The sequence below is a fragment of the Rhamphochromis longiceps genome, linkage group LG3 (assembly GCF_057381845.1).
Source record: "Rhamphochromis longiceps isolate RC_006_pf linkage group LG3, R_longiceps_female_GT1.1, whole genome shotgun sequence".
In the NCBI taxonomy this organism is placed as follows: Eukaryota; Metazoa; Chordata; class Actinopteri; order Cichliformes; family Cichlidae; genus Rhamphochromis; species Rhamphochromis longiceps.
In genome coordinates this window covers 8,356,325-8,384,129 of record NC_140559.1, presented here as the reverse complement: position 1 = coordinate 8,384,129, position 27,805 = coordinate 8,356,325, and the positions used below count along the sequence as shown (strand labels likewise).

The window sequence follows — 27,805 nt, the reverse complement described above, 5'->3', positions numbered from 1 at the left end:
GAGTCATGTTTGACCAGGACATGTCCTTCAACGCACATATTAAACACATATGTAAGACTGCTTTCTTCCATTTGTGCAACATCTCTAAAGTTAGAAATATCCTGTCTCAGAGTGACGCTGAAAAACTAGTTCATGCATTTATTACTTCCAGGCTGGACGACTGTAATTCATTATTTTCAGGATGTCCTAAAAACTCGCTGAAAAGCCTTCAGCTGATCCAAAATGCTGCAGCAAGAGTCCTGACAGGGACTAGAAAGAGAGAGCAGATTTCTCCTGTTTTGGCTTCCTGTTAAATCCAGAATTCAAAATCCTGCTCCTCACATACAAGGTCTTAAATAATCAGGCCCCATCTTATCTTAATGACCTTGTAGTACCATATCACCCTATTAGAGCACTTCGCTCTCGCTCTGCAGGCCTACTTGTTGTTCCTAGAGTATTTAAAAGTAGAATGGGAGGCAGAGCCTTCAGTTTTCAGGCCCCTCTTCTGTGGAACCAGCTTCCAGTTTGGATTCAGGAGACAGACACTATCTCTACTTTCAAGATTAGGCTTCAAACTTTCCTTTTTGCTAAAGCATATAGTTAGGGCTGGACCAGGTGACCCTGGATCCTCCCTTAGTTATGCTGCAATAGACGTAGGCTGCCGGGGGGATTCCCATGATGCATTGAGTTTTTCCTTTCCAGTCACCTTTCTCACTCACTATGTGTTAACAGACCTCTCTGCATTGAATCATATCTGTTATTAACCTCTGTCTCTCTTCCACAGCATGTCTTTATCCTGTCTTCCTTCTCTCACCCCAACCAATCACAGCAGTTGGCTCCGCCCCTTCCTGAGCCTGGTTCTGCTGGAGGTTTCTTCCTGTTAAAAGGGAGTTTTTCCTTCCCACTGTCGCCAACGTGCTTGTTCATAGGGGGTCATATGATTGTTGGGTTTTTCTCTGTATCTACTGTACAATATAAAGCGCCTTTAGGCGACTTTGTTGTGATTTGGCGCTATATAACTAAAATTGAATTGAATTGCAGTTTGACATACAGTGTGTCTTTCATATTTCCCAGTGAAATAAGAGGGTCAGTCAGATGGACGAGATGAGGAGGAAGAAGAGAGGTAAGGACTGCTGTGTTTGAGAAACTGGAAATTTAAAGCTTTAAAAAAAAAAAAAATCAGATACTGGATCCATAATATGGATCCAGTATCTGATTTTTTTTTTTTTGCATAGCATTTTATTTTTATATATTATATAAAAATAAAATGCTATGCAAAACAAACAGAGGTATGTTAACTGTGTAATTCAAAGGTTGGATCAAAATACTGACCTTTATGACTTTGAGTACATTTTAGAGCCTGTACTTTTTAAAATTAAATTAAATTGTTCTTAAGTTAAAAACATGAGGTCTGTACTTTTGCCACTGCTGCGGCTCCGCCTTTGACCTTTGAGTACTGTTTTCCGCTGTTGCGGTCATGAAATCTTTTACATTAGGCTGCAGAAACAGTTGTAGTCCGTAGGACCGTCCTAAAAGACAGCGAGAGAGAAAATAAGGACTCTTTTAGTAACGGAAGGAAAGTACGTGCGCTCTTTTATGCCACATTTTCCGTTTTCGGGCAGCGATGAGCACCATCGACAGGTCTCAAAGCGCTGCCAAATGTTTTAAGCTGAAAGACCGGAAGCCGCAGCGTGAAGCCCGCCCGGCTACCTTGACAGTGGCATGTCAAAGCCAGTCGCTGATACGAGACCCAGCCTACACGTCGTAACTGTGAAAGTGGATGTGAGAGGAAGTCAGATCTATTAGCCTGACCTACCAGCCCTGTGGCTGTGGTTGCTATTTAAAGTGGCTAACGAGCTAGCTAACCTACACCCGCTAACTTCACGATTCTGAGGCAGTTTAAAAGACGAACGGCGGCGCTAGTACTACTCTGTTTACGGAGCTGAACACGCCAATTTCTCTTCCACAGACACGTCCTGCCACGATGGGTGAGTAGACTGCTAGCTAGCCGACTCCCTCTGTGCCGGGTTTGCTAACCAGCTCGGCTCTCGCCATTCAGTCGGGGCATCCTCAGATGCTTGTTATGAAAGCGGCCGCAACATGCGACGTGTCTGACGGCGGGCGTTGTGTGTCGGCGTTGCAGCCACTGCGTGTGCTGCTCTGCTTCCACCGTGTCCCGTTTAACGCTGTTTTTAATGAAAAGCTGAGTGTAGCTGGATCGTGTGCTCGGCTGGGTGGGTGGGGTAGCGTTACCCACTGTCCGCGCCTCCCTTTGTAACAACGCTTTAGCCGGACGAGTATTACGTTTGATCACCGCTTCCCCGCAGCGTAGCTGGGACTGGAAAGCGGTCGAAGCAGCGCTCGGTTGGATGAATGTGCATCCTCTGAAATGGCAGTGCGCTGCTGCTGATGGAGCTCATGGCACTCTTCCATGTCCACAGCTGTTATGCAATGCATCCAGCAGCCCACTTTGTGCTGCTGGATGCATTGCACTGCTCTATGTGACGTTGTTGTTTCTGCATCTTGTTTGTGCACAGACTGAGCACAGAGCTCATGTACCACTGCATCTTTGTAGGTGTGTGTGTGAGCTGGCCTTAAAGCATGCTGTACATTCACTGTGTGTTACTGCTTACCTGTCAGGCTTCAAATGCAGCACTGCTGTGAAGAAGAGGCGTCAGTGATTGACAGCTCAAGCAAGCAAAATACTCCACCAACTGTATATTTGGCATCATGTCCATCATGTCTGTTCATGCCATTTGTGTGGGTTGTGCAGTGCATTAGCAGCTGACAGCCAGATCACTGCATCAGCAACTGTGATACTTTTTAAGGAACTGTTTGTGTGCACAACACTTAAAGCTGCCCATAGTCACTACTACACTAACTAATGACGAACATCCTATAATCTGTTTTAGATATTAATCCAAACAACAAGTGGTTTGTTGCTGCGTGGGACTCAGTTTGCGTGATCAGCAGATTGATGACTTGTAGTGCTCGTGATAGTCGGGGCTGGGTCAGGTGACCCTGAGTCCTCTGTTAGCTAGCTGTAGGCTGTGGGGGCTTCTCCACGCTGTGCTGAGTTTCCTCTTTTCTCACCTTTTTTCTTTACTCTTGTTCATTAAATGCTGACAGGTGTAATAATCAGTTATTACTCATCTCTGGTTCTCTTCCACAGCGTGTCTTTTGTCCTGTTCCTGTTCTTTCACCCGTAACTGGGCACAACAATAAGCCACTCCTGCTGGAGGTTTCTTCCTGTTAAAAGGGAGTTTTTCCTTCCCACTGTCGCCAACTACTTGCTCATAGTTGAACTGAATAAAATAAAGAGAAGAAGAATGAGCGAAATCAGATCATTAAACATTTTGGACAGGAGGCTGATGAGGTCAGTACGTGACCAGATCCTCAGGGATGTTTCATGTTGACAGTTTTCCTTCCTGTATCAACGCCTCCATCCCACTCTAAGCTCTTACTCTGCCTTTGTCCTCCTGACATATTGCTCTCTCTGCCCACCAGTACTGCATTATAGACCTGATACTGATGTTAATATTTAGTCGTTCAAGCTATCTGAATAGCATATGTCAGAATGGGACACTTTGAAAATGATATTAGCTCAGGCAGAGGCAGACGAGGGAGCAAAAAGAAGAGTTATTAGAATTAAACCCTAGATGACAAACACTGGCAGGTGAATTAGTTTTGTATTTCTGCTTTTATTGGCGCACTCGACAGGTGAGGAGCAAAAATGGAATAATATGGTAGAAATCTGACTTACAAACTGTAAGTAGATGGTGGACGTCTACAGGTAGACGTCCACTGGAAACATGTGTTGGGGAGTCTGGTCAGCCATTCAACGATGGTTCTAACTGAGCTCCAACATGACCAACACCTAACCACACAGCCTCGTGCTGTTCACCCACTTTCATTATACCTCATATGTAAAATGAACACGGAGACAACATGTACACTTAAATCAGTCTGGAAAAGACATGAGCAACATTACAGTTACTCTGTTTACTCTTGGTTTCATTCACTCATGAATGGGGCCCCGTATACGACAATTTTATTTCTTATATGATTGTTATTCATTTTAACTGTCATGAACAGGAAGAGTGATAATAACAATAACTGTACTGCATTAAAACAGGTGGGATATGCAGTCAGTAAGTGATGACGTATGAGTAAACTACACTACGTTTAAAAAAGGCTGTTGTGTTTTAACATGTTTTAATACTTTGCATTAGAGCAGGGCGATATGACCAAAAACATTTATCACGATATACATTAGAAAATTTGCGATAACGATATAACTGACGATATAATTGACACGAGACAAAATACTTTACAACTCCACAACTTTATTAGTGCAAAAAACAAACAAACATCAATGTATTTGCACTTAAACAAGCAGCTGTTTTTATGTGTATTAAAGTTATATAAAAATGTAACAGTGCAAATTCCTCGCTGACAGTTTAACCAAAAGGCATTTCCAGTGGAAACTGGCCGACATATCCTCAGCACAACCATGTATAATATCCACAACACTTAAAAAGAGGTTATACACACACAATACGGTAACATTATGTTGAAGCACAGTACGTATCACTCCGCGAGGCTCCGCCTACGATAGCCGTAACGCTCCAACAATCCATCAAGCGGTGCAGCTTCGTAGCTTAGCAAAGTCGTACTGAAACATGTGACAGAGTGTCAGGCCAAATGGCAGATGTGAGGCTGCTTCTTCAGAGTAGACGTGACTTTGTTTTAGTTCTTTATCAGCACGTTTTGAACTCTCGCCACTTTGTGGTTGCATCATGTGACATAATCATCAGCACACCACACAGATGATGTTGATGTTATTGGAAATATAGTTGAGCTGTGTGGTTACAACTCCCAGTCTCTTCTCCCACTGAGCATTACACTTGCATAATTTAACAGTGGTATTAGATTAGTACTCGATGATGGCAGCACTGGAAAGTATTAGTAATCTGTTGTATTTATGGGTTGTTTGTACCACACTTAAGCCAACTGGTGTACTGTCCAGAGCACCGGTGAGGTGCAGTTACTGTAGATCCAGAGACAGAGAAGCTGCAGACATAATATGAAACCAGTGTAAAATTAAAAAAGCAATATCATGTGTGTGGTGTGGAGACGTGCAGTCTGCAGGTACAGTACTTTATTAGCTTCGAAGGCTGAATGTTAAACTTCATTCAAAGCTTTTTCCCACAGTTCCACAGTCTACGTCTGCCTGTCAGACCTTTGGTGATGAAATGTTTCTGCTTCCAGACAACCTGAGTGACGCCCTAGAGAAGCTGAAGATCGCGTCAACAGACAGCGCGACTGACAGTGTGGAGAGCTGTTTGGACTGCCTGCTGAAAGCCCTCGCCAACAACAGTGAGTACAGGCGTGTAACCTCCGCGTGCATCTGTCCCTTGGACCACGTTTCCGAACTACAACTCAGAAACGTGAATAAATATCAGTCTTCATGTTTGGACTTGAGCTCGTAAATCCGTGTGTTTACAAATGAACCGTACTTAACCCGTCCTCGGTTTTTAGTCTTCTGCATGTCCTCGCAGAATGATCACTTTTCAGATGTGCTCTGAATAAATGAATTGATTGGTTGAGTTACAGTACACACAGTTTCATAGATGGACCACTATAACAACAAGCACTGATCAGCGTGACTTATTGCACAGTGCCATGTTTGGTGGGGGTGATGGGTTGATTTATAGGAGTTGGACCTCTTAGTTCCACTGAAAATAACTCATTTCAGCACACTGAGACATTTTGGACAACTTCAAGGTCCCAGCTTTGTGGGAACAGTTGGGGGCCGGCCTCTTCCTGTTCCCACACGACTGCTCACCGCTGCACAAAGCAGGGTCCGTAAAACACACGGAGGAGTGCATTTGGTGTGGAGCAACAGTCCTGAGCTCCACCCAGGAGGACCTTTGGGATGAACTGGAGTGAAGAGTGTGAGACAAATACAGCCCTAACCCGGTGCCGTCCTGATGGACCTGTTATAGCTGCGTATTAAACCTGTGGATTAAGAAAGGCTCATACGTGAAGGCAGACAAGCAAATACTTTGTTATACTTACCTGTATGTGTGCCTTTGAAATTTGTTCAGGGATTCGATCATTAGGACAGAATCATAATGTGAGCCTTTCATTAAAGTACTGCTGTAGATGCTTGGAGCAGCTGTGCACGCCGAGCAAGTGAGACCAAGTGATGCTCGCACTCGGGTTATGCTGACATGGAAGCACAGCGCGATTATGTCATTGCTCCGATTATGTTCTTAGAAAATGCAAAATCCAACGTGTGCGTGTTTCTGACAGGAGTATGTTTCAGGGGTGAATAAAGTGCGTTTAGGAGACGATGCTTACAGCTGCTCACAGAAGTGCTTCTGTCTTATTAATGAGCCACAGCAAATGTTCAAAGAGAAAAGCAGCAGGTCTTTCAGAATGAACGCTCATTGATTTACGTTTCCCAGTTTAGCTTTAAGTTCTAAAGTTATTGTGTTATCTACATGTGGCCTAATAATGATCCTTGTTGCTGTTTTAGAGGAGCTGCTTCATAGCTGCAGATTTCTGTCAGGATCTGCAGATTATACAGAACAAATAAAATGTTCACGTTGTCTTCCCAGCAGTTTCACTGGATGGAAGCGTTCGCGATGTCTTCTCCGGCGCTGATAATTGCCGTCTGTCTTGTGTCAGTTACATAAAAAATGGATTTAATGCGACCTGACCATCACACAGCAGTCGCTTTCTGAAACATCAGCTGTGTATCGGATTCAGCACCACATACGAAAGTGACCCAGATCGGATTTGAAGATATGGGATTTGTGCCGTTCACACTGTCACCATGATGGATAGATGGTCGCAGAGGGTCAAAGAAGTCGGATTTGATGCGCTTTCGCCTGCAGTGTGAACGCAGCCTTAGACTCGGTCTGCTCTCAGAGGGGTTCATTGTTAATCGCGTCAGTCGTGATGACGGCACTAAAAATATAAAGATGCCCATTTGAGATGAACGGTGCTGTGAGGAAAAGATGACTAACAGTGATGAGAGACGGACCATCACAACACTTCTAGATGCAGGTCTGTGCTGCAGACAGAGTGGAGGTGTCAGTGAGTCCAGTTTCCTGCACCATCAAATGCTCTGAGAAACAACCTGTGACAGCAGAGGTCTGCAAAATAAATAAGACGTATCCAGTTCCTTTCTTTCCCAGTGGACCTGCCCTCTTCTGTACTGGGCTCACTGGTCTGCCAGTGCAGAGAATCTGTCCAAAGCTTTATTTCAAAAACTTTCATCAGGCTTTGTCATTATTCTGAAATGCAGCCCAGAACAACCGTGGAGTTGGTGGAGCTGTAAAGACTCAAACATGTTCTCTAAAAGAATTTAGCAAACGAAATGTGTCCCTGATCTTTGTTTCTGCTCAGCTGCTGCAAACATCACCGTACGACACAACACAGGAACATTCCCTAGTCATCGTTTTTGCACTTCCTGCACAATAACTCACAACAATCCCTCTTTTGATGCTGCACAGCAGTTTTGTGTTAAGATGGTAAATAATTGTTCACTGGACACAAAGATTTCTTCCCTCACACATTAGTTCCACATGCACGAGTCAATGCAGGATGTTTGAAGCAAAATGACCATCCTGACAGTATCTGGTTGTATAATTCAGCAGTGTTCCAATAAACACTTAATGTTTGCCTCTGTAAGAAACAACAGTAAAGCTGCGCCTGATTTAATGTCAGTGCAGGCAGAGAAGTGCCGCAGTAGATATGGAGCTACGTTAACCACTGTTACTTCCACATGAATGCTTTACATGAATAAAGGTTTTCAGATGCGTTCACATGATTCGACTAAATTGTGTTTCCTTCCTCAGGCACTGAAGCCAGCATGAAGATCCATGAGATGGGCGTCCTGCCCCTGTTCCCCACCCTGTTACACCCACAGTCCTCCTGCACACCCAAAGTCGCCAACATTATAGCCGAGGTGGCAAAAAATGGTGAGGTTTGCTTTCTAGGTTTATTCCCCCACTAACACGATTCTTTCCTACATCTCAAAAGAGGGAGCGAGCTCCTTCCTTCCTTCCTTCCTTCCTTCCTTCCTTCCTTCATCTACCTGTGTAGTATCCTGGTGGTTTTAGGGCTGCGCTGCACACACACCTGATGTCACGCCTGGACCCTGCTCCTCTGTTGTCGGGGTTCTTAACGCCGTATATCTGGTTGGTTAGCAGCTGCTCGACTGTGCGGGACCTGACGTCACGCAGGAACACGTAGGAGGAGGAGCCCAGTTGTTCTGAAGCAGCTGTGGTGGCGTCTTGGGGACCTCGCGTCGTATGCGGCACAGATGTTTCTTTACCAGGGTGGGAACTCCAGGCCTCGAGTGTCCTGCAGGTTTTACACATGTCAGCTGAGTTAAATGCTGAATGAGGCCCTGAACATGAGCTCTTCACCTGATTCAGGCGTGTTCACCAGGGTGATCTCAAAGCTGCAGGACTCCGGCTCCTGAGGCCTGTCCCAGCCACTCTGCTGGCTCCCAGTTTGGATCTTCTGCTCTGCTACTGTGTGTAGGATGGTCTCTGGGGCACCTTTGTGCAGGGATGATGAAGATCATCCCGGACTGTGGATCTGACACTCACAGCCCCTAGTCTTGGCATCAGTGGCTTCTTCCTCCTGCTGTGGGCAGCCTGTCATTCCTCCTGGGTGTCTGCATTCCTACCTGGCTTCTCTGCGGATCAGTTCTGACACTCGCATGAGCGTTGTCGGCGCACAGGGGTCACAGGGGTCACAGGGGTCACAGGGGTCATGTTTATGTGGATTTCAGAGCCAAACTGTCCGTGCAGGTTATTGTGTGAGCACAGGATCCATGCATGGCTTCTGTTTCCTGAGTGTGGTGTAAAGACAGACAATGATCAGAACAGGAGAAGGTCAGGATGATGGCTGGCTTTCCTGCAGCTGATCATCACTCCCCAGCAGTTTGCCAAGCGTGGCAGTGACCTGCTGGCATTTATGCCACTGCTTCTGGAAACGTCTGCTGGGCTACAGACAGTCCAGCAGTTTCACCTGATTATATCAAGCTGCTGCTGCAGCGTCTTATCCACTCGACAGCCCAAATGATCCACACTGACTGATGAGGCCTCCTTCCCACAGACAGGATACGACGACTGTCAGTTGTTCATTCAGCAGTCAGTAATCTACTTCCTGTTTCATTTCCTGGTCTCTAACGTAACATTAGTAAGTGCTGGTACGAAGCCATCCCTGACCACTGCCTAACAGAAAGTCTGATTGTGTCTGATGAAAGGACGATGTTTTCAGCCTCTTGGTTGGGCTCAGCTGGTTTAAGCATGTGAAGATGAAATAACGGCCTTTGTATGTAGCTGATGCTCTGAGCTTGGTAATCTGACACAGCTGGATGCTGACCTGTTTTCTGCTTCCAGAGTTCATGCGGAGTCCCTGTGTGGAAGCCGGCCTCATCCCTCCTTTAGTCCAGCTGCTCAACTCCACCGATCAGGAGGTGCTGCTGCAGACTGGCCGAGCTCTGGGCAACATCTGTTACGACAGCCGTAAGTAGGAGTCTCACACACTCAGTCTTCACAGCACGTGGTACAGAAGGATTTGGAGTTTAGGTACGTCATTTATTTATGGATAATGTGATGTTCACATGTTCTGACGACACACTGATTGACTGTCCCGCCTCCTGAACCTTGAGTGTTGCAGCTGTACCGTGTCTAGTTAGAAACATTAGAGGGGAAGTGTGTGAGCGCTGTACTTGTGTAATTAAGACAGCTTATTCATCTTAATGATAGTGTTGAAACTGGTACATGTAGCCTGTGTCTGAGGGTCGGGCTTCGATTGAGCTCTAGAAGCTTCAGGCCTCGATGACGCTCTGCTGCAGACACTGCAGCTGCAGTGCTGACGGCTGCAGTGCAGATGCAGTTGGTACATGTAAACAGTGACATGTAAGTCACAGCTGTCAGGTCCGTGCATATTCTGTTGTGTTGCTAACAAGCTGGGTGTGTGGAGGAGTGAATACCCCAACCTTCGTACCCAACAGGACGCGTGTCCAGCACAAACCACAGAGGAAATGACCATTAAAGAAATCTCATCGTCCTTCCTGCAGCAGGGAGGATCTGTGCTGCGTCCTGCACTCCTGTGCACTCATGCTAGTTGTGCTTTGCTGTGTGCGCACGTGTGTGTGTGAGCCGACTTTAAAGGCCTCGCAGGTGCTGTGAGAGGCGCTGTGGGGCGGAGCCTCCATGTTGTGACAAACTGCTGCTTTCTTCTTAAGGTGCCTCGTAGTGTCGTTGCTGTGTGCAGCTGTGTGCAGCTGTGTGCAGCTGTGTGCAGCTGTGTGGCAGTTTAAAGCACAGACTGCTGTACACTGTCTGTATGGCTGTACGCAGCCTCAACGATCCTCGAGGGCCGCGTACTCAAAGACCGCTAAGGCCGGAAGTGCGAGGGACGGTCTAGCCTCCGTTGCGCTGCCCAGGTTGCCTAGCAACCATGATACTAACAGCTGGAAACGTGTCATACAGCTGTGTTTGACAGAGATGAAGGAGACAATCTTTTGTTCATTTGTTTGTTTCTACCTGAGCTTTGATCATTCTCTGATTAAGCTCAGCTATTGGACGGAGTATATTTAAAGGCTTTAAAACCAAGTTAGTACAAACGTCACTAATGTCACATGACTTTGTGTGGCCAACAGTAATGTTTAATGTTCTTCGTTATTAAACATTTGCACATAAATAAGTGACATCATATTCAGTACTTAAAGTTTACTCTTCGGCCGCCCATCATCCGCCGTTTTTTTTTCGGCAAATTTATCCACACCCACCGCCGCGCTATGCATTCTGGGATATGTTGGGCCACGAAGTCTACACTGCCACAGCCTTAAAATTCAGGGAAATGAAGGACGCATTTCGAGCAGCCTTTGAATTGGGACAGCCTTCGTCGCGCCGCTGTGACGTAATCGGCCTTAAAATGCGGCCTTTGAGGCTGCAGACCCTGGATTGGGATACAGCCGTTGTGTCAACAAGGTGGGTGACAGCATGAATCACCATGGAGGCAGAGTAGTCAGGGTGAAGTTTAGATGGGATTCCTGAACGTGGGAATCACCAGTAAATCTCTGGGAGTAAGCATTCCTGCCAGGACGGCACGTCGTTGGGAGCGTGTGCAGAGAGCTGTGACGCTCTGTTACCTCAGCGCCGCTTCATGCACACTTTACTTTGTGCTATATTATGTTGTCCAAAAATCCAGATTTTATGTGTCATACTGCAGTACGGTTGCTATAGCAACGCCACACGTGGTCACATTTCCGAGCACGCATAACGAGACACGGCCCGCCATCAGTGCCAGCCTCTGATGACCGTCTCACACCAGATTATATTCACTTGCTAAATGTAGGCTTACGGTGGCAGTTTAAGTCCTTAAAGGAGAAAGGCTTCAGGTGATGGAGGTGGTGGAGGTGGTGGAGGACTGTGGGTCGCACAGTGTTTTAATGTCGGGTCTGTACTGTCAACGCAGTGGAGTACAGACGAACCTGAGGCGCCGGACTGACCCAAAGTTACTTCAATGCTCTGAGACTGCTGATGCTAAATATGCCACACGGTGTGTGTGTGTGTGTGTGTGTGTGTGTGTGTGTGTGTGTGTGTTTAATGTCACATGGTGTCAGAGCTCAATCAGCATGAAACCGTTTGTCAGTGTAATAAAAACAGATGTTTGTTCGGTCAGTGATGTATGAAGATAACTGTCTGATTGGATGGTCGTTGCTGTCCTACGATGATGGGTCAGCATCGTCATCCCTCGCTCGCTGCGTTCTTCAGCCATGTTGTTTTAAACTTCAGTGGACAGGAGGTGAAAGTTGTGCCTCAGGATGGTCAGAAGAACCAACACCTCCGACTGCAGGTGGAAGAAGATCGTTGGTGATGTTACCTGACTCCTTCAAGTTGGAGCTTTCGGTCACCTCACTGAGCAGAGTGAGGTGGTTTGTTGATCTATATATATAAATAAAGGGCGACTCTCAGCAAAGCCTCTGTGCAGCTGTGACACCATATCCAGCCCACAACTGTCGGTGTGTTCAGGTTAAATGTCTCCCTCCTTGCCGTCTGCATATCAAGAAAGGACCTGGGTCACAAAAACGCCTCGTCCATGGAAGCCTGTGCGCTCTTTATAAAGGCCAACAGTACGTGTTTTATGCCCAAACCCAGTTTAAACTGGTGTCACGCAGGACTAAATGTGGACCCTAGCACCTACAAAGGCTCTACCTCAGCAACATCCAACAATACAACACAGAAACCAGTTCTGCAACATGTGGAAACCACAGTTTGACTATTCGAGGCAAAAACACAGCAGGAGACCAGTCCAGGTAACTGGGGTGGCTTAGAGCCCAGCAGAGGCCTCGGATGTGTCACCTACACTCGCAATCTTGAGTTGTTTGTTTTTTCCAGTGAAATCACAGGATACGACTTTAAGAGAACACACATTTGGTTACACGTCTCTTTCTCTGAAATATAAATCCACTAATGTGTGGATCCTGACCTGGACCAGGCTTTGCCATCAACAAACATAATCCCAGCTGGATATTTGGCCTCTTGATTCCTGGTAGGGAATGCTTTATGACAGTCGGTGGATGCTGGTTTTATCTACGTGTGGAGGTGAGTGTCCGAGTGTCTACAGCGTCACACAGTGATGGGCTTCAGTCCAGTCAGTGGTGTTGAAGACCAGCAGCAGTGCAGACAGGTCTCTGGTGAGCGGCACATGGTTCCTGTATCGCACTGAAAGCTCGGGGATCGATGTCCTGTCTGAGGACGCTTTGGCTCGCTGGAGCTTTGATTACATCTGCAAAGCTGCTGATTCGCTGCGTCTTATTGCTGCCACACAAAGCTAGCTGGGTTACTTACATGAACGGTGGCTGATAAGCAGAACAAACAACATCTATGAAGCCTCGCTGAACCATGACAACGACCCGTCTGCTTCGGACTGGACCTGAAGCGTCGCCGTAGTCCTTTCCTTTGTCGTTCACCTTTGACCTTTGACAGCCGTGGTTTAAATGGCTCTATGAATGCTCTGATCACTTAACCTTGCTTTTCCATGTTCCAGGTTGTTTTTGACCATCTGTCTTTGCTGTGTGGCTGATTTGTGTCCCGGCCTCTTTGTTTTGCAGATGAGGGCAGGAGTGCAGTTGACCTGGCAGGAGGGGCTCAGATAGTAGCTGAACACATAAAGTCCCTCTCCCAAAATACTGAGCCGGCAAATGAGAAGCTCTTGACTGTCTTTTGTGGCATGCTGATGAACTATAGCAATGATAATGGTAATGACCATCTCCCCCAAAGAAGCACTCTAACTCATCCTAACTAATGAGCGGATGTTCTGTTTCAGTGCAGACACAGTAGAATCCGACAGATTCTTTTCTTGCCTGGTTTCTACTCTCCTGTGCTCTCTCCTGTTCTTTGTTTCAGCTTCACATCTAATGTGCCATTATTGCTGCGAGGCTAGCGCTCCTCCATGCCTCATGTTGCTCTGCCTGACTCCAGGGGGCGTGTCTGTCACTGTCATTTGGCTGTAATCCTTTGTTGACGTTTGTGTATCGGCTGGTCAGCAGCAGCTGCTTTGTTTGGTTACAGGTAGCTTCTATATGCACACAGACGCTGTAAACATGGACGTAGCTTTCTGAAAGGTGACGCTTTTCTCAGGCACGTCCGGTCACACTGACTCAAACATGTCTGTTTGCAGCCGTGCATCACGAAATCTGATTGTAAAACATTCTCCACACAAACTCGATGCTCAGTTTGATGCACAGCGCTGCCACACCTGCAGCAGTTTGTCAACAACACTGATAGCACAGCAGCGGTGATGACACGAGCACAGTTTAACACACTGGATTATTGTTAACATGAACAGCTACACTTCATGACGGCTGGCTTTCAGCTGCACCAAAACTTTGGTCACAAAGGTCAGGATGCTGACAGGCTCTTCCTCGGCCTCTAAAGTCTTACAGACACGAACAATCATTCACACGTAAACACGCACACGTGGAAATGTTGGCACATGAATGCGATCAAGGTGTTCATGTCTTTTTGATAGATGTTAAATGCAGCTACACTTTAAAACGGGACGATTTCTAACATGAACATTTCACTTTGAAAGACCAGTGTTGTTGTTTTTATTGTCGCTCATTAATAAAATGAGCGCCCCCTCTGGGTGGTGTAGGCGGCGCCCCGCTGGGTGGCGTGGTCACTCGAGTTTGTGAATGTGATTACATGACAGTGAGGTGACGTAGGTCTTTATAAATCAAACCAGAAGCGAGGTCAAAGGTCACGTTTTCTAAAAATCCTGTGACTGTGAATAAGGTTAACATCATGGGTGCTTCTACTGAAAATGTTTGACCTCAAGGTCAGAGGTCATGGTTTCTAAAGATCACATTTATTTGTAGGTGACCCTAGATGGAGGCTGACAGGTGGCACTGGTGGGGTTGACTTCACGTGTAGCTGCTGTTGAAGCAATGACACAGGGTTTGATCATAGCCTAGTGTAATGTGCAGAGACGGGTTTGAACAGGATCGGTGGCGTCTAGCTCACCTTCAGCGTGACAGTTTTGACAGCTGGAATGTGGACCGGTGGTTTTGGTAGCGCTCGTTTTAATGGTTGGTTTCTGACAGCGATGAACCAGTGAGACTGACCAATAGTAACTGCATTAGAGGGGAAACAGCCTCGAATGGCTGCAAGCTGTCCCCATCAAAGGGAACCATGATGGCACACTGGTTTCCAGCGTCCACACAGCTTAAGATACTCACTGACTCACTGGGTGGTTCAGGCCTGTGGGATATATCAGCTCATTGGTTTGGGGCATTTCAGGGATGTCGTTGGGTGGCTGTGTTAAGTCTTCATCCACTGCTCTGTCACTGCAACTGTGCCTCATCTAGTTTCATTACTCTTCTTCCTCCTGCCATCGTGTCCATAAACTCACTGCTGTTTCCACTGTGCTGCAACCTCTGCAGCTCTGACAGCAGCTCACACTCATGCTTACTGCACTGTGTGTGTGTGTGTGTGCGTGTGTGTGTGCGTGTGTGCGTGCGTGCGTGTGTGCGTGTGTGCGTGTGTGCGTGTGTGTGTGTGTGTGTGTGTGTGCGTGTGTGCGTGTGTGTGTGTGTGTGTGTGTGTGCGTGCGTGCGTGTGTGAGTTTTAAGACATGTATGTGACCTACACTCATAATTTCAGAGTATCAGTTTAGTGGGGGAGGGGGAGTTGAACTGTATGGGTCATAGGTCACATTTAAAGGGGAAAGTTTTTAAAAAATATTTTTGTGGTATTTTAATAAGGGTGTGTATGTTTGGATGGATAGAAAGATCTCGAATAATATTATTAATAATATTATTAATAATAATATTATTAATATTAATAATAATAATATTAATAATAATAATGATAATAATGATAATAATGATAAATAATTATATTAATATTAATAATAATAATAATAATATTAATAATGATAAATAATAATGATGATAAATAATAATATAATAATAATAATGTATATTTTATTAATTAATGTGCTCAGTCCTCTGCACTTAATCCGTTCATTCAGTGAAACAGTGGGCAGCTCTTGCTCAGGGGTACATCAGGGTAGCCCTTCAGTGGATTTGAACCTATAGCCATGGAGTAGCAGAGCTGGGAGGTCCAGTGCTTCCAGTCTGTGCCTTTCACAGACGTGACTGGTTTGCTGGTGGGTCAGTGATGGTCTGGCTGATCCATGGAGCAACACACCGACCTTTGAAGGCATGTGACTAAACACATGGGCGGCCATTCACATTACTGAGGAGCATTTTGAAGAAGAAGGCTGTACTCTGGAAGGTCGGCAGCGTCATGAAGACGACAGTCTGCCACAAGATCCTCACCGAATCCCTGATTGGTCAACAAGACAACGGGCGTGAGCTTCAAAGCTGAGCAGAAACACGTCTACAGACAAAAGGACGTTCTGGAGCTGATGGACAAGTCAAAGTCTGGACTTGAGTCCTACTGAAGAGGTTTGGTTTGAGTGTCTGGACCAAACTGTTTGGACTCAGAATAAACACATGTAGTTTTCTCTTTGCTGTCTCATTGACTCAGGCTTTGGCCTCTTCTTGTTGAAGTATAAATTCAGTGACTTCACCACCTTCTTGTGAGTTCCTCCAACCACAGCCTGGTCTGATTACTGTTTCACTTAAATCAGTCTGACCAGTGAAGCGACTGAAGAGCCGATGAAGAAGTCTGAGAGCATTATTACCAACAGTCCAGCGTGGCAGTGGTGATGAGATGATGTGGTTCAGGACTGTGAGGGAACCATGAAGTCTGCTAACAAAGTCTGAAGGAGAATGTGTGGCCAACAGTTTGTGAAGCCCAATGATGTCCATCTCTGCATGGACAGACAGCAAGAAAACCAAATGACCAAGTCTGAACTCCAAGTCAGACACGTGGACGTGACCTTAGACAGGCCACGCCTGCTCACAAATCCTCGGTGTAGCTGCATTAAAAGTACGTTGGAAGAAGAAGTTTGTCCTTCCCACTGTGGCCACAGTGCTGCTCAGAGGGGGTCATGTGATTGTTGGTGTTTCTTTGTTATTAATGGCTCCACCTTACAATAGGTGCGGCGACCGTTGTTGTGATTTGGCGCTGTGTAAAAATAACATTGAGCTGAGTTATGTAACACTGACAACTCTGTGCCTCTCTGCTTTTACAGATTCCCTACAAGCCCAGCTGATCAGTATGGGTGTAATTCCCACTCTGGTGAGGCTGCTTGGCATCCACTCCCACAACACAGCCCTGACAGAAATGTGTCTAATTGCCTTTGGGAACTTGGCCGAGCTCGGTGAGTTCATGTACACGTGCATTTAGTCTGTGACAGGACTTTAAAAACAACAGTAACATGTGTGGCACCAGTCTGAGCCTTTTCTAAACTTCACATGCTGAGTCCATGAATAAGTAGCAGCAGCAGTGCTACAGACCATCATTTCCTCCTGTCACATGTGACGGCTGTTCCCACTTACGTTTTTGTGGTAAAGAGACTTTTACTTCATCAGTGTTTTTTCTCTTTAACAGCTTAAATAAGCTGCACAGTACGATTTTAAGCAAATAGACTAAATATGGAAATTAAAATGTGGTTTGTGTTTAATACAACACAAACTGACATTTCAGCCCCCCCACACACACACACACACACACACACACACACACACACACACACACACACACACACACACACACAGTAGCAGTCTCCGCCTCCCTATGATATTGATGCATAGCTTCCAGATAGTCCCATGTGTACTAGTCCTTCCAGGCCTGGAGGATCGTGCACCATGTCCCACGTGGTGCGGTGGCTCGTCTGGCTTCATGTTCCAGTACAGAGTTTAACCTGTTAGACACGCTCTCATGAAACACAGTTAGCTCAGTTAGCTGCAGTGAGCACACTCGGTGCACTAGTGTGAGCTTTCTCCTGTTGTGTTTTCCAGAGTCCAGCAAAGAGCAGTTTGCATCCACCAACATTGCTGAGGAGCTGGTGCACCTCTTCCAGAAACAGATGGAGCACGAGAAGAAGGAAATGATTTTTGAAGTTCTGGCTCCGCTCGCAGAAAATGGTAACGGGTTATTTTCTTTAACAGCGTTGTTATTCTTCAGTCAGGAGGAGGCCGTGGAGGCTGCAGGGCTTCACATGGACATCATGCTCACCACCTCCTGTATAGTAAACGATGCTGTGACTCATCAGGCTAACTGCACAGTCATGGCAGCTCCTGTGGGTCTCAGCTGCCTGCTTTCACACACCAGTGTGTGAGCAGCACAGAGCTGACTGTTATCACCATTGCAGGCACACGAGTCCTCCCACACTGTCAGTCTCCAGGACAACGTCCTACTTAACTCCAGAGACGCTCTGCCTCTTTTATTTGTCATGCAGCTTTTCATTGGACAGACAGCTCTGTTCTGTAATAACCTGAACGTCAGCGTCCTGGTGGCGCACGCTTTGAGCCACGCTTTCAGTGTAGCATCGGCTTACTGGGAAAACGCTGGTTACTGCATGCAGGCTGTGCTGGGACAACACGAGCCTTTAGCTTGAAGGGTGGCTCAGTGCTCTGTGAGACAGAGGGATGGTTGCTTACGACGTACTGGCGAGTTCGTCTCGTCTGCACGGACCCGAGCCTGTTTCTGCCTCTGTGGCCTGCCTACAGCAAACAGCCTTTCTGTTTAGTTGTCTCTGGTTGCCACGGCAGCCGGCTCACTGGTTGCAGCATCACCTGTGTGGTGATTGGTGATTCTCATTACTTTTGATCTCATTTGGGGATAACTGTTTGTTGTTAGGGTGCATTGTGTCACGTTTGTCTTGTTTGTGTTACAGGTGAAACGAGTCTTTCAGAGGAACCTGGTGCAGCTCTGTCTCCTGTTCCTGGAGCTTTAAAATCATGCATGATTTAATTATCTGCATTGATCCGGCTGTGACTGTCATTAGCCTCAGTACCAACGATCTGATTAAACCAACACTGTGTCCTGAGTTCATGACCACAGACCTGCCACTTCTCATTGTTTTAGCCAGTTTGGCTCCTTCTGGGGTACAAACCCCGCTGGGTGGGCTGAGGGACCGTAGCAGTTTAGACTGATACAACAGGCCTGTCTTAAAACGTTGGACCTGTTTGAATCTCAGTGACCTCCAGAGCTCAGCTTTTCTAGCTTCTAGGAGGCTGAACAGTAGCGCTGGTGGCCACCAGTACTTTTCATGTAGGCTCCTGAAGAGCTCGGGCCAGTCAGGGACAGGCTGCAGCAGATAGTTTCAGGCTTTGGTGCTCTCTGAAGGTCTTCTCTGCCTCCCTGTGCCAGATGTCATAAAGCTGCAGCTGGTGGAGGCGGGCCTGGTGGAGTGTCTGCTGGAAGTCGTGGCTCAGACGGTGGATGGAGAGCGAGAGGAGGACATCGCCCAACTGAAGACCGCCTCTGACCTGATGGTTCTCCTGCTGCTCGGGGGTATGGCTCTCCTTAATACAGTTGTTCCACAGCAGCCTTCAGAAGCTACGATAGCATCCACGTCTGTATGTGATAATGTCTCATATTGTGGTCTCATTGTGTTTACGGTCCCTAAAGCTTAAAACAAGGACACGTGTCGGAGCAGCTGGAGCTGCATGTGCTCCTCTAGTAAAGTTCTTATAAAAACACAATGCTTTGCAAAATATGCAACCAGATTGTTCTTGGTAAAAGTAGAAACAGCAAACTGGAGGCAGAAACTCTCTGAGGCCAGCACGCCAGAGAAGAAGCAAGCAGCGAGTGCTGCAGACGGCTCACGTGGGTGACAGGAAGAGCAAACGCTGGGAGGAAACCACTGATCCCAGTTCAAATGCTGGAAATGGAACTAGCTCCTGATCACGTGATTCATTTAGTTTAGCCCTGACATCTCTGCTGCTCCATGCGTGGTCCTGGCTCTCTGCAGTCTTGCCACACATTAGCAACCCAACAGTAACAGTGCTGACAGCTGCTCTGTTCCTGCCTCCTTTCTTCTTGTTTCCTGTCTTTGTGCAGACGAGTCCATGCAGAAGCTGTTTGAGGGAGGAAAGGGCAGCGTCTTCCAGAGGGTCCTGTCCTGGGTACCATCTCACAACCACCAGCTGCAGCTGGCCGGGGCGCTGGCCATCGCTAACTTTGCTCGCAATGGTAAGCTGTGAGTCGCTCTATGTTTGAGGAAGTCAAAATGTGAACTATGGAGTGACATGATGCCACACTGTGGAACGTTGTGCCCTCCAGCACCAGCGTTAGACGTTTCATCACTGAGGGGATGGGAATCTGGAAATGTCAGCCCTGTATCTTAGTCCCAGTGACTCTGGAACTCACACCAGTTTAATGACACTCACTGGTATCCCAGTTGAACGATGGAGTGAAGAAAGAAACGCGCTGACCTCCATGTTTTTCTCCCTCACTGAAAATAAACGTCAGTAATGAGGAATAAAGCAGCACAGAGTGTTATTAGCATTACCGAGGAGGCATCGTTGGCCAGACTCACCTGGTAGCTGATAATAAAACACTGAATCCTTAATGACCTGGTGATAGTCGGAGCAGCCTTCATGCACAGAGTGCAGCACACAGATCCAGCACCTGTGATGGCTGCAACATTTCAGTCACATGTAACAGAAGCTGAAGCTTCATCGCTCCCACGTGTTCATCGACTAGGAGAGAGCGGCCGTTCTTTCTGGAGATGAACTCCTGGCGTTACTCTTACAGGAAGTGATGTCATAGCCACGTCCTGAAACTCACAGACAGCAGCACCTAAATATCAGTTAGCACACTGCTACACCAGTATCCCCAGTACAGACACACAAAGCAAACTTTAGAAACACCAGTTTCACCACCATTATTCCCAAAAGTAACACAAATCAGAACAACAGTAAACCAAGGCCATGGTTCTCATACGAAGACCTGCCAGAGGCCCCGCCCACTCTGTGTGTTTATTAACCCATCAATAGACATCAATGAGAGGAAGTCGAGCGTTCTGCCACTTTGTGAGGATGCTCACAGTCAGCACCCTGAACTAGATTTAACCTCTGTTACACGCTTTAGTTGCATCGACCCTCCATTATCACCAGTTAGAATCCAGACTAATGATTTATCCTCAGTACTCCAATAAGCACCAAATGCTCACCACTGTTTCACCTCGTTCACAGTATTCGATTCATATCCTTCAACACAGAGTTGGAGAAAAGCAGTTTCTTCAGTAGCAACAACTAAAATCTATGATCCAGTCTCCCAGTTGCTGGGAGGGTTACACCTGTGGGGATCCATTACACCAGTATCACAGGCTCCTGTCTGGGGCTGTTTTCATTTAGGCCACATTCATTGGGTTAGAGTCTGGGGGTCGTCTGCAGCTTTAAACAGTGTAGTTAAGGATCATTTGTACCCACATAACCACACAATGTGTTTATGCACCCAACTATACTGTTCCTGCTGTTTGCAGATGGCAACTGCATCCACATGGTGGACACTGGCATCGTGCAGAAGCTTCTGGAGCTGCTGGATCGGCACGTTGAGGAAGGAAACGTCACTGTTCAGCACGCAGCCCTGAGCGCCCTGAGGAACCTGGCTATACCTGGTGGGTCAATATATCAGGTTACAGGTGACACCTGATTGATGACAACCAGATGTGGACACTGCAGCTACATAGTTGCTGTAATGATAAGCTTTGTGAAGTCTTCATGCATGAAAATGGGATTACAAGTCCATGCACACTACACGTGCACACTACACGTGCACACTACACGTGCACACATGCACACGTGCACACTACACGTGCACACTACACGTGCACACTACACATGCACACATGCACACATGCACACTACACATGCACACTACACATGCACACGTGCACACTATATCACCAAACGTATTGTCTGCCTGCACACGATCTTGGGTGATGTCTCATCCACAGAGTTTAATATGATGTTGGCCCTCCCTGTAACAGCTTCAACTCTTCTGGGAAGGGTTACGATTTCCAAGTGTTTATTCAAACTCTTAAACAGTCACACAGAGCGCAGGCAGACATGTACCGTCTGGGGACTGTGTGGCTAAGCTGCTGTCCTTCCCAGTTACCTCCACTAACAGTTGGCTGGAATATTCAGACGTTTCACAGTTTGACAGTTGTCCACTGAGCTCCAGAGATCGACCCATTCCTTAGAAAATGTTGACCCGCGTGCAGTCCTGAGAAAAACTACGTACACCCTCACTGTGGCAGCCAAGTGCTGCCAGTCTATTTGACTTCACTTATAATCAGCAAGTAGGTTTGAAAAGCAGTTTGAAATTTCGAACGTAGGATTTCACAGGATACCTGGAGTTGATCTTTCCTCCACCTCCTCTCATCACGGCGGCAGACACGTCCTAAGGCGCGTAGAGTCGTTTAACCAGCGTTGGGAAAAGGTTGTAGGGCGCTTCATTTTAGGTGCAACAGCGTCAAGGATAGAAGAGCATGTGGATAACAAGGTGTTTGCAAAGTCTTCAACCATATGAGAGGCAGAACAACCAAAAGTAGTGGATGCAGAATTCAGGAAAGACAGAGAGAAATCTGCCGCAGTTTCAGCGTCAACTATTCGTAAAGTCCAGTTCAGTATCTAAGTCACCATGACTGGGGCGTGGTCGGAGATCCCAACGTTGTTTATATCCTTTATGCGAATGTCCAAGCCTCAGGAAAAGACCCAGTCAAGGGTGTGGCCCTTAGCCTGGGTAGGTTCATCTACCCACTGAACGAGGTTAAGAGTCAGTTAATGCAAGAAAGTCTTTAGCTTCAGTCTTTAGTCCTGAGGGGAGGCAGTCAGGACTGAGGATTTGCACAAGTCATTCCCCACAAGCACCTCTTTCCATGTTTTATCGCTAAGTTCATACCCTGATGGATGCATTGGAGAGCAGTTAGTATCTTCCCCAAGGATATTTGACCAAGTGGCCGGCATAGTGTGCAGGAACATCTGTGCCGAGTATAACCTGGAAGTCCCGAGGTCAAAATGGGAGATGCCCCCAAGACCGAGCTAAGATCCTGTGGGACTTCCAGATACAGACGGACAAAATGGTGGTGGCTAACCAACCGGACATAGTGGTGGTAGACAAACAGAAGAAGACGGCCGTAGTGATCGATGTAGCGCTTCCGAATGACAGAAATATCAGGAAGAAGGAACACGAGAAGCTGGAGAAATACCAAGGGCTCAGAGAAGAGCTGGAGAGGATGTGGAGGGTGACGGTGGTCCCAGTCGGAGGACTCGCCCACATGCTCGTCAAGAAGTCATTCATGAACAAGTTCATTTTATTTTCAACAAAACAATCAACAGATTCTGAGGGTGTAACATATAATCTACTAGTAAACAAACTGTAAAACAAACAGCATGATACATGTTCATGCTAACATCTCAATAAATAAGTTACTGTAGAAAGAGTTTTAGAAAAGCTTTGGATAGACTCGCTCATTAGTTCTGAGATAAAGACACTGAGCTCTCGCTGTGGAGGATTGAACACTGCCTGCATCTTCACACTGACCACGGAGCTGCACACGGCAACATAAGGACTGACTGATGTCACCGCTCCGTCTGCAGCTCTTTACATCCTCAGCTCTGCTGCTCAGGCCAGGAACTAGTCTGATCCTGTGGCTCTGCTCTTTGTGTGTGTTACTGCACACTGTGGGCTCTCTGCTGCGTTCAGCTGTGGATTTATGGCACACTTCTCCCTGTGATCTGCTCCGTCATGATCCACCTGTGACTCATCCAGCCTGCAATAATCACTCAGCTCTTACCAAATACTGTCTGGCAGCCACGGGTTTAATAACAGCATATTGCTGATGTTCTCTTTGCTGGTAGTTAAAGAGCTGATGTTTCCTCGTGAGTCAGCTGATGGATCTTTATGCTGAAATGGGAGTTCTTCCCGAGCTGTTGTTCAGGGTTGGGAAGGCCAGCTGCTTCACAGTGAAGGAGGAGCGGTGTGCCTGATGCTGTCAGCGCGATATAACTTTGTTTTTTGTTGTGAACAGTGTTTGTTCTGTTATTTCCTCTGCAGTGGTGAACAAATCCAAGATGCTGTCAGCTGGAGTGGCAGATGTGGTGTTGAAGTTCTTGCAGTCGGAGATGCCTCCAGTGCAGTTCAAACTGCTGGGAACGCTACGCATGCTCATCGACACCCAAGGTAAACGCTGGATTCTGTCTTTAATGTTCAGTTTTATTCATGTTGGAACCGTTGGTATCCAAAGGCATCATTATGGTGATTGCTGGAGTTCTGCTTGTGCGGGGCAATGAGGAGAGGTTCTTAACAGCCTTCATTTTGAGTCATTAAGACAAATATGAAAGCAGCTACTCACGTGTGCAGCATCAATGACGGCAGCCTTGCCCACTGTGTGTTGGCTCAGCTGAAGCAGCAGACCACCTGGGAACCAATGGGAAGCTGGTGGAAAGGCTGGTGGAGTGGTGCGAAGCCAAGGACCACGCAGGCGTGATGGGCGAGTCCAACAGGCTTCTGTCTGCCCTCATTCGACACAGCAAGTCCAAGGTCAGACCACACGCCATCACTCACCCTCCAACACTGCAGCTGTGCTTGTTAACTGCTCAAGTCTGCAGCCGGTCCACATTCAGGTTTCCAGAGTGGGAGGTAATCCAGGATCGCAGCCTGGCAGACGTTTGGAAGTCAAAGGCATCGATAACGACTGAGCTCTGAGAGCTAACTGCACCCACACGTGCTGATTATGTTGTGTAGTGAAGATCAGTTAGCTGGCACTGATCAGAGTTTCCCAGAAAGTTCATCCTGCATGTTTGAGCAGCTTCTTTTTAGCGTTATTGGAGCTGGAACGTCACTGTTCAGAGACCAGGCTGGTAAACACTCAGCGCTCACCTTTGACCTTTACAGAGGAGAATATTCAGGATCATTTCACTAACACTGCTTTTTATTTGGACGCTGTCACCTCCACCCATATTTGTGAATTCGTTTTCTTAGCTAATATAGGCCAATCTCCACCCTTGCTTTCATACAACTGATCTTCTCATGGCCTCTGACAGTCGTCTCTGTGCTGCTAGACCTCAGTGCAGCGTCCGATGCTGTCCACCATAATGTCCTATCAGAGCGATTAGCATTGAAGGTACTGACAGTCGAATATGCTACATACATTGAACTGAACAGTCAATGTTCAGGCCCAACGGTGATTTCTGATTATTACACCTGATTTCTGGACTCCTGTGGCTGGATTTGTTCTGCATGTGTGGATGAGAGGCCTTTTATGGAAGATGTGACTGTTTGATTTATTTTAAATGATAGAACCTGTCACATGTAACTATTATTACATGTAGTTCTCTTTAAAACAGCTCACAGTGCGCTGAACCTCTGCGTGTTTTTAATTCTGTGGTTTTGTTTTTCTCTCTTTAGGAGGTAGTGAGGACTGTCATCCAGGGAGGAGGAGTCAAACACTTAGTTACCATGGCAACCAGTGAGCACATGATCATGCAGAATGAAGCCCTGGTGGCTCTGGGTCTCATAGCAGCCCTGGATTTAGGTAAGCTCCAGGCAGGATCCATGATCCCTGTCGTCACCATCTGTGACACAGAACATGTTTTAGGTGTGAGCAGCTGTGGTTACACGCTACTGTTGAATCTCAGATAATGCACTTTGAAGGCGTTTCAGGAGCCGTGTTGCACACGAGCGTGTTTAGAAATGTGGCGCTGAAGCTTGTAACGTTTGTGCAGCACTGCAGCTGGATGAAAGTTTGCATTTCAGTTGCAGCTGAGAAGGACTTGGTGGGAGCCGGCCTGGTGTCTGTGCTTCACAAGCTGCTGTCAGATGAGAGGAGCGCACCGGAGATCAAGTACAACTCCATGATCCTCATCTGTGCAGTCATGGGCTCAGGTGAGACTGTAACCACTCACATGTTTGAGCTCTATGTGACGGCTGATTGGCTGCAGAGATCAAATGTGTTGTGCTGATGAAACTCTGGATGTCTTCGTGTAACGCAGCTTTAAAAATGTGAAATAACAGCAGGACAAGAAGGTAGCAGACGGACAAATAAAAGCTGAAACGGTTCAACCGGTCGGTGTTTCGGCGCCCTGGCGTCAGAGCGCTGAGGTCACTGCGTCTGCCTGAGTCTCACTGTCAGTGTGCAAGCGATGGACTGCCTCAGCAGCAGGAGTGTTGGAGGGTCTCTGCACAAACTGCTGTGTTTAAACACGTGATTAAACACTGTGCATGCTGGGACCTGTGCCTTTGATAACACGCCTGCCTCCTGTGTTTCTCTTCAGAGCCGCTTCATAAAGAGGTCCAGAGCTTGGCGTTTATCAACATCGTCTCCAAGCTGAGGGCTCACGAAAACAAGACGGTATCACACCAGGCGTCGCTCACAGAGCAGCGGCTAACGGCCCAGAGCTAAATGACTGAGTCTGACCCCGCCCACACCTGCCCACCCCAATGCCTGCCTGATACCCACCTCTCCAGTGACACCTCACCACTGCGCTCCCCCGTGCCCCATCGTCATGTGCCAAGGTACCATGTCATGTGAACTGCGAGCCAGATGTCCACTCATGTCTCTGCCACCTCCACTAGGGTTAGACTGATGTGTAATACTTTGTGCTTACCTACAAGCTCAGCTTTTATTTTGAAGACCTCACCATAATTCCAAACTAGTCAAAGTGAAAATCTGTTTTTAGCCGCGCGACGGATACAGTCCTCTGGAAGCCATATTTGTAGTTTTATTCAGACGGTTAGCAGGAGGCTTCACACACCAGCTGATGTGTGAGCCACTAACGAACGCATTAGTCTAACCCTACCCCCTCTACACGTGCATGCGTCTCCGTAGCTCCACCAGAGCGCCACAGACTGCCTGATGCAATAGATCGAAGACGACACTCCTTTATGACCATAGCTGTGACGCCATCTGCCGGTAAGCCGTCCAAGAAAGTGTGCACAGAACATCCTTCCTGTTGTGAATCTTCTTTGGTTTTTCGAAGCAGACAGCCATGACGCGCCCAGCTGTGTCCCATGTAGATAGAGTACACGCTGACTAGGAGCTGTGCATGTTTTAGTCCCGTTCAAGGTGTGCCGCGTTTACCTGTCCGCTGCTTGCATGCTCCAGAGCATAGCCAGCCCTCTTCCTGCTGACACCTCGAGTCCTGGACTCGATTTTATTCCGTTTTTAAATTGTGCTGTTCAAACAGTTCAAACAAACAAAATACGAGCAGAGGAGCAAATTGGATGTGTGCCCTTCCTAACAAATGATGGCCTCGGCAGGAGCTCCTGGACTCTATCCAAGACATCATACTGTGAATAATGGTCTTTAATTGCAGACTCTGGAAGTTTCACAGGAATTTGTAGAGCGTACAGTAACAGCAGGAGAGGTCAAATCCCACAGGGTCAGTAGGAGCTGCATGTCGGATATATGACATCCTTCCTGTTAGTACGTGGTAGCTCTGCCTGAACACAAAAAGCATCAGTGAGCTGTTATTGTTTCAGACTGTCAGGAAACCTCAGATCAGGCCCCACAAACGCAGCCCCGAGTGTCCGTGGGGTCACTGCCGTGTACGCTCTGTGGCCGCACAGCTGGAACCGGGATTAACAGTTAATAGGACAGACACAAAGCAGCCCCCGCACGGCGCCCTCTGGAGGACAGACTTGGTTTACATGCAGCAGGTTGTCGTCCGTGCTCCTCACCCTGTCCCTGTCCGGGCCCACACCTGGTCCTTTTCTTTTTTAAAGGTATGAATGGTTATTTATCAGAGTCGTGCTCTTCTATGACACATGCCAGTAGAGATCCTTAGTCACTGCATCAACTACTATAAGCATATATGTTTGTTGTACATGTCATGAGTTGTATATTTTGGAGGATTGTAACTCAGATAATTGTAATGCAGATAATTAAAGACGATAGCTGGTGACGACTCACGTGTTCTTGTTTTGTCTAGAGTGAAGCTCGAGTCCTCGAGTGAAGTCAAAGAATCTTTAGATTTGAACTGAAGATATAATTTAAGCACACAGACGGGTCACATGATGAAGGGTCGTGTGGTGTGGACCAGAGTGCCACTGAGTTCATCTGACTTCAGGACGAGTCACTTTTTATTCCCCACAAACAGTCAGTGCAGCAGCTTTTACTGCAGCTCAGTGTTGACGGTTCAGTATTTTGCCCAAGGACACTTGCAGGAGGTGCTGGGGGACTGAACCGCCCGGTGCTCGCGTGGCCTGTCCCCGTGGCGCTCGCCTCCTCACACATACATGTGTAATAATACACATCATGGCGTTAATTCAGTTACACTTGAATGAAAGGCTGGAGAACAGGAGCCACTGATACAAAGTGAGAGTCACAGTCTTTGCTCGTCATCATGACACTTCTG

At 47.1% G+C, this 27,805-nt stretch overlaps 1 protein-coding gene across 2 annotated transcripts; it reads left to right on the top strand.

Annotated features, from left to right (window-relative positions):
* Nucleotides 1-1,710: 1,710 nt before the first annotated feature.
* Nucleotides 1,711-27,355, top strand: rap1gds1 (RAP1, GTP-GDP dissociation stimulator 1). Of its 2 annotated transcripts, XM_085389050.1 has the most exons (15): nt 1,711-1,967; nt 5,251-5,358; nt 7,851-7,973; nt 9,408-9,533; nt 13,133-13,279; nt 16,687-16,815; nt 17,456-17,581; nt 18,810-18,953; nt 19,503-19,634; nt 20,929-21,063; nt 23,505-23,630; nt 23,851-23,990; nt 24,858-24,984; nt 25,206-25,334; nt 25,724-27,355. In XM_085389050.1, the coding sequence occupies exons 1-15, from the start codon at nt 1,964-1,966 to the stop codon at nt 25,849-25,851; spliced, it is 1,824 nt and encodes a 607-aa protein (XP_085245176.1). In that variant the 5' UTR covers nt 1,711-1,963; the 3' UTR covers nt 25,852-27,355. The 2 variants fall into 2 exon arrangements, with proteins under 2 accessions (XP_085245176.1, XP_085245185.1); XM_085389059.1 differs by lacking the exon at nt 13,133-13,279.
* The last annotated feature ends 450 nt before the right edge of the window (nt 27,356-27,805 follow it).